The 12,398-nt window shown below is 39.7% G+C and overlaps 1 protein-coding gene across 1 annotated transcript in view; it reads left to right on the plus strand.

Moving 5' to 3' along the window:
* The window catches only part of DSG2 (desmoglein 2), a 110,771-nt gene that overhangs the window by 56,984 nt on the left and 41,389 nt on the right, over positions 1-12,398 (plus strand). Inside the window, exon 3 of the mRNA XM_029591174.1 lies at positions 7,688-7,816. Within this exon, the coding sequence (XP_029447034.1) occupies positions 7,688-7,816 (129 nt within the window). The remainder of the gene's footprint in view (positions 1-7,687; positions 7,817-12,398) is intronic.

Genomic DNA, 12,398 nt, shown 5'->3' on the forward strand with positions numbered 1-12,398 from the left:
GAACAGCGAAGGGGATTTGACTGTTTGTAGAATTAGATTAAGTTCTTTTTTTATCATGAGCAGTAATCCTCCACCTCTTCTATTAATTCTAGGGATGGAAAAGATGTCATACAGATTTTTTGTCAATTGATTTATCAAAACAGTGTCTGTTTTCTTAAACCAAGTCTCTGTAACTCTGCAAAAGTCTGCTTTGCTACCCAGCAGAAGATTGGTAAACACCGCCATTTTGTTTGCTAAAGATTGTGCATTGATTAATAGGGATAACATTGACAGTCCTATGATCTGTGAGTTAGTGAGCAGAGGAATGGGGCTGATTTCCATTGAAGGTTTTTGAATTTAGGTTTGGGTCTGAAAAGACTAATGATAGAGGTAATTTGTTAATCATGATAACTTACAAATAGTCTGCCCAAATTATGACGGGGGCTGATCATGCAGGATCCAGTAGTTTGAATATCAAAAGCTAGCGATGTCTTGTTTTTGTCCAGTGATCCTAGAATTTGGAGCAACACAAAGGGGCAAAACTAAGGGGCGCACGATGCTTTCGGCCCTGCACTGGTGCTTTTGGCCCCCTCAGGATCTAATGGGCTCATAGACAGATTTGCTGGAGAATTGTTACCATCTCATGACATGATTGTCCTGAAGTCAGACAACGGGATCAAGTTTAGAGGGAGTTGAACAGAATTTGCCTATATAATTGCTGTATTAATGGGTTGGTTGATGCCTGGGGTGTGTGAGGTGGAGGAGGTTGTGGGATGAAAGGAGGAATGAATAGCTTGGGTTTTTTCAGTGAAGAATTTGTCAACATCTTCATTTGTGTGATTCTGGTTTGGAGAGTTTCCATACAAGATCAAAAAAGTTATTTGGATGGTACGTAGGCCATTCTAGTTGTTTGGAAATGTCTTGTTTGGCTTACTGGATGGCAGTTTTGTGTGTGTGTGTGTGTGTGGGGGGGTTTGGCATATTCTTTGCAAAGACAAAGATTGATATTAGTTGTTTCCTCCATGCCCATTTTGACTAGAATAACGTCAGTCAAATCCCTGACTGAGGGTCTTGTACCACAGCAACTAAAGAAGGCCACTGTTAGACCTCTTTTCAGAGATATTGCTAAGCCAGCATTTGATATAACTAATTACTGACCAATTTCCAATCTTCCTACTTTAGCAAAGATTTTAGAAAAGTGTATTGATTTACTTGCATGATTTCCTAAGAGATAAGTATGTCCTAGACATGAATCAGTTCAGTTTTTGTAAGGCACATAATACTAAGCTTTTACTACTCTTTTGTTGTTTGAGATCTTGCTGTGAATCCTACATAATAGGGGGTACTGGTATACTCCTTCAGTGTCAGAGGCATTTGATAGTGTCTGCCATGACATTCTTGCATATCAGCTACAGGCTGCTGGCATTACAGATCAGATGCTTAATTGGTTTAAATCTTTCCTTGAAGATAGGGAACAGTGAGTCCAGTTAGATTATTAAGAACATAAGAAATTGCCATGCTGGGTCAGACCAAGGGTCCATCAAGCCCAGCATCCTGTTTCCAACAGAGGCCAAAACCAGGCCACAAGAACCTGGCAATTACCCAAACATCAAGAAGATCCCATGCTACTGATGCAATTATTAGCAGTGGCTATTCCCTAAGAAAACTGATTAATAACCGTTAAAGGACTTCTCTTCCAAGAACTTATCCAAACCTTTTTTGAACCCAGCTATACTAACTGCACTAACCACATCCTCTGGCAACAAATTCCAGAGCTTTATTGTGCGTTGAGTGAAAAATAATTTACTCCGATTAGTCTTAAATGTGTTACTTGCTAACTTCATGGAATGCCCCCTAGTCCTTCTATTATTCGAAAGTGTAAATAACAGTGTCACATCTACTGGTTCAAGACCTCTCATGATCTTAAAGACCTCTATCATATCCCCCCTCAGCAGTCTCTTCTCCAAGCTGAACAGCCCTAACCTCTTCAGCCTTTCCTCATAGGGGAGCTGTTCCATCTCCTTTATCATTTTGGTTGCCCTTCTCTGTACCTTCTCCATTGCAACTATATCTTTTTTGAGATGCGGCGACCAGAATTGTACACAGTATTCAAGGTGCGGTCTCACCATGGAGCGATACGGAGGCATTATGACATTTTCCGTTCTATTAACCATTCCCTTCCTAATAATTCCTAACATTCTATTTGCTTTTTTGACTGCTGCAGCACACTGAGCCAACGATTTTAAAGTATTATCCACTATTATGCCTAGATCTTTTTCCTGGGTGGTAGCTCCTAATATGGAACCTAACATCGTGTAACAGCAAGGGTTATTTTTCCCTATATGCAACACCTTGCACTTGTCCACATTAAAATTCATCTTCCATTTGGATGCCCAATCTTCAAGTCTTGCTAGGTCCTCCTGTAATGTATCACAGTCTGCTTGTGATTTAACTGCTCTGAATAATTTTTTATCATCCGCAAATTTGATAACCTCACTCGTCGAATTCCTTTCCAGATCATTTATATATATATTGAAAAGCACCGGTCCAAGTACAGATCCCTGAGGCACTCCACTGTTTACCCTTTTCCACTGAGAAAATTGACCATTTAATCCTACTCTCTGTTTCCCGTCTTTTAACCAGTTTGTAATCCACGAATGGACATCGCCTCCTATCCCATGACTTTTTAGTTTTTCGTAGAAGCCTCTCATGAGGGACTTTGTCAAACGCCTTCTGAAAATCCAAATACACTACATCTACCAGTTCACCTTTAGCCACATGTTTATTAACCCCTTCAAAAAAATGAAGCAGATTTGTTAGGCAAGACTTCCCTTGGGTAAATCCATGTTGACTGTGTCCCATTAAATCATGTCTTTCTATATGCTCTACGATTTTGATCTTGAGAATAGTTTCCACTATTTTTCCTGGCACTGAAGTCAGGCTCACTGGTCTATAGTTACCCGGATCGCCCCTGGAGCCTTTTTTAAATATTGGGATTACATTGGCCACCCTCCAGTCTTCAGGTACAATGGATGATTTTAATGATAGGTTACAAAGTTTAACTAATAGATCAGAAATTTCATTTTTTAGTTCCTTTAGAACCCTAGGATGTATACCATCTGGTCCAGGTGATTTACTACTCTTTAGTTTGTCAATCTGGCCTACTACATCTTCCAGGTTCACAGTGATTTCATTCAGTTCGTCTGACTTATCACCCCTGCAAACCATCTCTGGAACTGGTATCTCCCCAACATCCTCATTAGTAAACACGGAGGCAAAGATTTAATTTAGTCTTTCTGCAATGGCCTTATCTTCCCAGGAGCCCCTTTAACCCCTCTGTCATCTAATGGTCCAACCGACTCCCTCACACATTTCTTGCTTTGGATATATTTTTAAAAGTTTTTATTATGAGTTTTTGCCTCTATGGCCAACTTCAATTCAAATTCTCTCTTCGCCTGTCTTATCAATGTTTTACACTTACCTTGACAATACTTATGTTTTATCCTATTTTCTTCAGATGGATCCTTCTTCCAATTTTTGAAGGATGTTTTTTGGCTAAAATAGCCTCTTTCACCTCACCTTTTAACCATGACGGTAATTGTTTTGCCTTCCTTCCACCTTTCTTAATGCGCGGAATACATATGGACTGCGCCTCTAGGATTGTATTTTTAAACAATGTCCAAGCCTGTTGAACACTTTTAACCTTTGCAGCTGCACCTTTCGGTTTTTTTCTAACTATTTTCCTCATTTTATCAAAGTTTCCCTTTTTAAAATTTAGTGTTAGAGCTGCAGATTTACTTATTGTCCCCCTTCCAGTTATTAGTTTAAATTTGATCATGTTATGATCACTGTTGCCAAGTGGCCCCACCACCGTTACTTCTTTAACCAAATATTGCGTTCCACTAAGAATTAAATCTAAAATAGCTCCCTCTCCTGTGGGTTCCTGAACCAATTGCTCCATGAAGCAATCCTTTATTACATCTAGGAACTTTATGTCTCTAGCAAGTCCTGATGTTACATTTACCCAGTCAATATTGGGGTAATTGAAATCTATATCGAAACACGTGGTATAGAAAAGTTAAACCATCACATCGCTATGAAATTTTATCTTATGTATTTAGGGACCATCATACCACCCACAGTGCTCACAAGTCAGACTTGCATCTCATGCACTTTAACGGGGTCACGTTTAATCAATTGGTCCAGATGAAAGGCATCAAAGTTCAATATTGAGTATTTTTATGAATTTTTTTACTATATGTATTTAAAAAGGAGAAACTTCCCTTGTTTCTGAATTATCGGGGTTGCTTATCCCGTAGCTGTCGGGGAAACTTGTCCGACGCGTGCGTTTCGCCACATCAGCTGCTTCAGAGACATCCGTATTCAAGCTCTCCTGATCCAGCACATCCCCATATCTTTAGCGGGGGTATAACCGAGCGAATTTCATGCAAGGTACCGAAGGTCCATCTATTTTTCTAAAGTAAAAGGGCTTGAGGTTATAAAGAGATTTCAGCGATTACAATTTTCTTAAAAGTATTTAACGATGTATTTTAGCAAGTGGGGAAAAAAGGTTTAAGTTAGTCTGACTCACCGGACGCCGACACCAGCTCCCTGCCCAGTTAATTCTAGCAGTGAGGCGGCTCGGGTCGGTCTGATTTTAAATGCAGCGGTATTTTGAAACCACCTGTGAATCAAGTGATTCCTGGTTTCGGCGGGCAATCACCAAAAATGGAACCATTCTATGTCCTTGTTTAGGCCACCAGGTGTCACTGATTTCAATTGAAAGATCCACTTTTGTTCACATTGTCTAAGCGTCTGTACACGATTCCCCCCTCTCCAATGTGGATTGATAATTTCAAGGATTGTCCACTTGATGTCGTCGAATTTATGCTTGAGTGCCTGAAAGTGAGCGACCAAAGGTTCCTCAACTCTATTGGTATTTATGCAACATTTATGTTCAGTGAGACGAATTTTGATTTTCCTTTTTGTCATGCCCACATATTCCTTTTTGTCATGCCCACATATACTAGAGTATATGTCCTCTAGTATATGTGGGCATGACAAAAAGGAAAATCAAAATTCGTCTCACTGAACATAAATGTTGCATAAATACCAATAGAGTTGAGGAACTTTTGGTCGCTCACTTTCAGGCACTCAAGCATAAATTCGACGACATCAAGTGGACAATCCTTGAAATTATCAATCCACATTGGAGAGGGGGGAATCGTGTACAGACACTTAGACAATGTGAACAAAAGTGGATCTTTCAATTGAAATCAGTGACACCTGGTGGCCTAAACAAGGACATAGAATGGTTCCATTTTTGGTGATTGCCCGCCGAAACCAGGAATCACTTGATTCACAGGTGGTTTCAAAATACCGCTGCATTTAAAATCAGACCGACCCAAGCCGCCTCACTGCTAGAATTAACTGGGCAGGGAGCTGGTGTCGGCGTCCGGTGAGTCAGACTAACTTAAACCTTTTTTCCCCACTTGCTAAAATACATCGTTAAATACTTTTAAGAAAATTGTAATCGCTGAAATCTCTTTATAACCTCAAGCCCTTTTACTTTAGAAAAATAGATGGACCTTCGGTACCTTGCATGAAATTCGCTCGGTTATACCCCCGCTAAAGATATGGGGATGTGCTGGATCAGGAGAGCTTGAATACGGATGTCTCTGAAGCAGCTGATGTGGCGAAACGCGCGCGTCGGACAAGTTTCCCTGACAGCTACGGGATAAGCAACCCCGATAATTCAGAAACAAGGGAAGTTTCTCCTTTTTAAATACATATAGTAAAAAAATTCATAAAAATACTCAATATTGAACTTTGATGCCTTTCATCTGGACCAATTGATTAAACGTGACCCCGTTAAAGTGCATGAGATGCAAGTCTGACTTGTGAGCACTGTGGGTGGTATGATGGTCCCTAAATACATAAGATAAAATTTCATAGCGATGTGATGGTTTAACTTTCCTATACCACGTGTTTCGATATAGTTCATTTTAATCGTGGGATTTTTCACTAAGAGAATTTGTGTGTTTGGTAATTGAAATCTCCCATTATTATTGCACTGCCAAATTGGTTAGCTTCCCTGATTTCTCTTAGCATTTCATCATCTGTCTGACCATTTTGTCCAGGTGGATGGTAGTATACTCCTATCACTATACTCTTACTCAACACACATGGGATTTCTACCTATATAAATTCTACTGAGCATTTACTCTCTTGTATGATCTTTATCCTGTTGGACTCTATACCCTCTTGGACATAAAGTGCCACACCCCCACCAAGTTGATCCTCCCTATCATTGCGATATAATTTGTACCCTGATATAGCACTGTCCCATTGGTTATGCTCCTTCCACCAAGTCTCTGTGATGCCATTCATGTTGGCTTGTTGAAACAAGGGGTCCTTCAAGGCTCTACCTTCTTCTCTTTTATTTAATGTATATTTATTTGGCCCCATTAGGATGTATATTGCAAGCCCTGGAAGTATTTCTTTTTATATGCGGATGATATCCAGATATATATTCCCAGTGATGAACCCAGGCTTGTTCCCATTGCCTGATTTCAAGAATGTTTGTTTCAAATTAGGTCTTGGTTAGGAAAAAATGGTATTGTTCTGAACATTCAGAAAACAATAGTATGGGTTGGTAGGGTTGCAGCCTCTGGGAATATTTGCTTCCCTGTGAAGGTGAGAGCCTAGCCATCGTCCACTAGGTTTGTAGTCTTCGAATCCTTGTGGACAGCGCATTAACAACGAATCCCCATATTTGTCTAAGGTATGTTTCTTTAAACTTAAAGATGTTAAGACCTCTTCGGCCATTGGTACCAGCTCCTGTGTTTAGAACTGTCCTGCAATCGCTTGTCCTGGGACATTTTAAACTATTCTGCAAGTCTGTCGTTAGACCTTCCTGATAAAATTGTTACAAGTACTCAATTTGTTGCAAAATGCAGCTGCCCGCACTTTGTGGAGGTGAGCCCTTAGGGGCGCATAACCCCATCTCGCCAGCAAATGCACTGGCTACCTGAAAAGTTGAGTATTAGATTCAGGATGTTGGTGATATTGCACAATTTGCTATTTCAGGAAGAACTGTATATTTTAAAAGCTAAGCTTAAGTGGTACGCTCCTATCAGGCCTTGTGTTCCTCTGGGACAAACCTGTTGCAGGTTCCCCCATTGAAGGGATATAAAACAAACTCTTCCTTGGCAGCACCAGTGCTTATGGAACACTATCCCAGAGCAGTTAGGACATGAGACAGACTTGGGCATTTTTAGACAGCAATTGAAAACCTTATTTAGAGAAACTTATGGATGCGAGCTAGTCAAGTCTGAGTTATATAATTATGTAAGTATGTATTCATTTTTGTTTTAACTATTTATTTTGTGTTTTATGAATGTCTGTCTTGTAATCTGCACTGAATAGATGACTTGGAAGTGGCAGAAAATAAGACTTTTTTTTTAAAAAACATTTTATATATATATCATTAAACTGTTGTACAATATGTAGTTGTATCCTCCCAGATGAGTTACTGGTATGTTCAGCAGATGGAAACTGTGTGTAAAAATTCATGTGAACTCAATACAAACATATGACATAAAAAGCAAAGGATGTTCACTAGGTTTCAAACACTAAAGAACACTGAACAATGACCTTTTAATAAAGGGGATTTAATTGCTTGTGTTATGTTGTTTTGTCTTCATAGATTGCACAGATGAGCAATAATCTTCAATCCAATCTGAATGGTTTTGTAAGGCAAAAGCGAGAATGGATCATCCCCCCTGCAAACATTCTTGAGGAGAGTGACAATTCTGCAAAGAATCCCATTGCTAGAGTGAGTTAGTGTATATTACAGAATATTGTACTTCAGTTTTTAGTTCGTGTAAACCGGAGTGATTTATAGTCTCTATAAGAACCTCGGTATATAAAAATTAAAAATAAATAAATAAATAAATAAATGTTCTTTTCATAGTTTAAATTCAGTTACTGGTCAAAAAACATCAGTTTAACTTTTGTTGTTATACTCTGTTTTGAAATGGCTAACTAAACAGTGGATTGAAGCACTAGATAGGAAGCCTTGGTTTAAATCATGATTTTATTTAGCTTATTCATTTTGTACTTCATTTAAGAAAATAAATGTATGCTCATTAGTTTATATAACAATTGGATCTGTTTTAAAAATACAGAGCTTTTTTTTACCTAGATGTGACAGATCTGACATCTAAGTATGTATATGTTTTGTTTGAGAAACAGTATGGCTTAATTGGGGTGTGCAGCCCCAAAAATTGTTTTTCTTTTGGAGGAGGGGGGGTTCCCTGTGCATCTTTTCATTGTCTTTTGGTGTCTTTGCCATACCAAAATAAATTTGAAGATAAAAGGGGGGCCCTCGGACTCCTGCTCCAAAAAAGGTGTTGGAGCTGGGAAACGCCCCTTGGTCAGCTGGAAAAGGGGAACAAGGTGTGAGGTGATCAAATTTTGCAGACAACACAAAATTATTCTAAGTTAAATTGCTAGTGTATAGAGACTGGGCATTCAAATGGCAAATTACACTTAATATGGATAAGGGTAAAGTGATGCACAATGGGGAAATAATCCAAATTGTGCAACTATAATGTTAGGTTCCATATTAGGAGTCGCTACCCAGGAAAAGTAATTAGGAGTCATTGTGGACAAGTCATTGAAAACCTCTGCTCAGTATGCAGTGGCAATCAAAAAAGCAAATAGAATGTTAGAATTATTTGGAAAGGAGTAGATAATAAAACTTAAAATATCATAATGCCTCTGCATCAGTCCATAGTGCAACTGCACCTTGAGTGTTGTGTGCACATGTGGTTGCCTGATCTCAAAAAAGACATTGCAAAACTAAAAAAGGTACAGAAAAGAGCAACAAATGATAAAGGGGATGGAGTGGCTCCCTTGTAAAGAGAGGCTGAACCAGATTAGGACTCTTCAGTTTGAAAAAGGGATGACTGAGAGGGGATATGATAGTTTACCCTTTCTACATCTCTCATTTTAAGAATAGGGTTCTCCATTGACAAGCAGGCATAAATCAGCCATAACTCATGGGGATGTCATTAGATGGCACCAACAAGGACCAAGCTCTCAACTCGAGAGTTTTTGAGCATGCTCAAGAGTTTCCTCACCCCACCCAATCAGTTGCTGCTTCATGTGCCCCTTGGTCTTCTTTCATCCAAGCTACTGCATGGAGATGTTTCCCAGTCTCTCTGTTTTTGGTCATATATTTTTTTACCTTGTCTTATTTTATTTATTTTTTTTCACAAGTTTGCATCTTGCAAATTGTATCATCACTGCCTTGGTAGCCCCTCAACTGAACTTTTAAGACCTACAAAATAGAAATATAAAGAGAAGAAAATGGAGAAGACAAATAAGCATGCGGTCAATGTATTTAAGGCTTGTGGGTGCCTAAACTCAGAATATGTTGCCCCCAGCTTTTCCAATTGTGGTTGGATGCCCCCACAACACTAACACAGCAATACAGCTTCTGGTGGCTCTGTTTTAAGGAGCATCAGTCCAGTCTGCAATTGCTGTCTGCAGCAGTGGGAGACCAATCTGGTCCTGCCAGAAGTCAGTACTTCTCCTACGAATGTCTATCTTTCCAGAGATGTCCATCCATGCTTTTCAATGACAGAGTTGCTGCTCCTCTTCTGCAGCAACTACTCACTAGAGGGCAAAGGCAGAAGAGAACAAGGCAGTGGCTGAAGGCTCAGCAGCAATCACAGCCGGTGCCAGTTTTTGATGTCCTTGAGGTCAGTCTCCTTTCTTCTGTAGTGGATCCACATCACCAGGGGCAAAAGGGTCCTGAGAATTGGGGAGTATGGCTACTGCATGTGCTTTTCTCACTCTCTTCCAGCCCAGTGAAGTTCAGTCTTCCAATCTACTCAATTACTTCAGCAGCATACTTATAAGTGTTTTTCTGCCTCAGGAATCCAGTGAAAGGTACTATTCCTGGTACTGTTTATTCCCCAAGCCCATTCTGGACTTGCAAAAACTGAACAAATTGATCTGAGGAGAGTTTCAAGATGCATTCCTTCCAGATGATTTTCCTTTTATTCAGCTGAGGGATTTGATGTGTGCGCTGGATCTGAAAGACACTTATCTGCACATTCACATTCGCCTATCAGAAATTCCTCAGGGTCGTGGTGAAGGATGTGCACTATAAGTACAAGATGCTTCTGTTTGGCCTTGGGGCAACTCCAGGAGTGTGCATGAAGTGTCTTGCAGTCATAGCTGCAGTTTCGCCCTCAGAGCCTGCACATTTTCATACCTGGATGATTGGTTAGTGATAGACCAGTTTTCAGGGAGCATACTGAAATACCTCATCACAACCATCCAACTTCTCTACTCCCTGGGATTCCTGGTTCACTTCTCCAAATCTTAACTTGATCCTGTTCCAAAGGATACAGTTTATAAGGATCCTGGATGAACTCGCTTTAGGAGAAGACATTTCTTCCTGTCAAAAGAGCCAAACTTATAATGGGCCCTATCAGGTCCCTTCTCCAACAGGGACCTCATAGGACCAGACACCAGCAAGGTCAATCCTTGTTCTTCTAGGTTATAATGCCATCATGGTAATGTGGTTCCTCTGAGTTGTCTGCACCTGTGTTCTTCAGTGGGCCTTCTGAGGCCAGTGAGATCAACTGTTCCAAACATGATCCCACGAAATCTCATTAAGTTTTGGGATGCAAGTATCCCTCCAAGGATAGATATGACCAAAGGTTCTGATGGGTCTCACTGCATGTCTCAGCACATCAAGTGACCCTGTTCAGTGCTTTTATCAGAGGAGTGGGGAGCACACACCTGTGCTGCATGGACCAAAGGGACAAAGTCCCTATAAAAGTTTCCTACAAATCAACCTTCTGGAGATGTGAGACATCTGTTATGGATGAACTGCTTTCTCCCAACCACTCTCGAGCAAGAAAATCTTGATTCAGACAGACAACCAGGTGGCCATATTCTCTGAACAAAAAAGGAGGCTTGGGCTCATATATTCTCTGTGAGGAGGCCCTGTGAATCTGGTTGTGGGCTAGTCCTCATAATGCATGCATTCTGGCTGACAGAGTCCATAATATGCATTACATATTATGGACTCTGTCAAGGCTCATCAGGTGAAAGTCACAGTGACTTGAGTGGCTCATCTGAGAACTAATTCCATTGAAGACATATACAAAGCTGCTACTTGGTCATCAGTTCACATCTTTACAGATAGAAAAATTCTTAGTGGAGATGGATACACAGACAGGGTTATCGCAAAAGGCAGGGATCTCCAAACATATCAAGGGAATAGCCACATAAGACATTTCAAGTCACAAAGACTTTACATTACTCTATCCACACCAAACTTGTAAGGTCATGTCAGGGGGGACATAAATATTCCCTTAGGGATATAATATTTAGGAGGGGGACTTCACTTATTCCATGAATTAAGATATGCAATTACAGTATCTTATTTTTTGTGGTTTTTGCATCCAATTGATACCACATTGCCAGGATATGTGAGACATCTTGTTAGGAGAACCCATGTATTCTAGTTTAGTATTTTATTTTAAGAACATATCTTATCTACCAATCCAAATATTGCCTAATTAACTACATTGAAAAGTCCTGATTTAAAAACCTTTTGAAAAATTAAATTAAAAGAAATGCCTTAATTTTCTTATAGAAAAATAGAATATTTTTTTCCTGATGGAGGTCAAATAAGTATAGTACAGGTCCCTGATAAGAAAAGGAGCCATTGTGTGTCACCACCAAAAATACTTACCTCTGTGACAGCAAAAAAGCCAGCTGTTCCAGATGATCTTAAATCTCAAGATAACACACAGGACAAAAGAATAGACTGCAGCATCGCCTCTAATGTTTTTAAATTTTATCTTGCCAGCAAATAGGTAGCCAGTATAGTTTCCTGAGAATCAGGGAAATATGGTCTTGATGCCCACTACCAAAGGTAATCTAGACCGCTGAGTTTTTCAATAATCTATAGGATTTAGCTCAAGAATTGAGAGGCCAACATATACTGAACTGCAGTATTTGATGCCAGACAGTACCAAAGATTGCACAACTGACCTAAAATGAAAAGGCAGTAGAGTAGGCTCTAATATGCTGACAACTCTTAATTTTAAAGAAGGCTGCTATAGCCACAGGTCTAACCTCTGCCTTCATGGATGTTGCACAGTGGCTATCACCTCTTAAATATTTTTCATAATTTGTTGTCAGTGCATCAAACTGAATGCATTTAAATTATTTTTTTTTATACTAAACACACCACATTTCAGGCCCATAATGTTTTATTGGGGATCAAAGCAGCTATGTATCAAGAAAAGCAAAACTGAAATCCAACAGTTAGACTAGTCTTCATCCCATGAATCAAGATGCGATGAATTAAGATGGAAGCATCTTTG

Source organism: Rhinatrema bivittatum, chromosome 2 (genome assembly GCF_901001135.1).
Source record: "Rhinatrema bivittatum chromosome 2, aRhiBiv1.1, whole genome shotgun sequence".
In the NCBI taxonomy this organism is placed as follows: Eukaryota; Metazoa; Chordata; class Amphibia; order Gymnophiona; family Rhinatrematidae; genus Rhinatrema; species Rhinatrema bivittatum.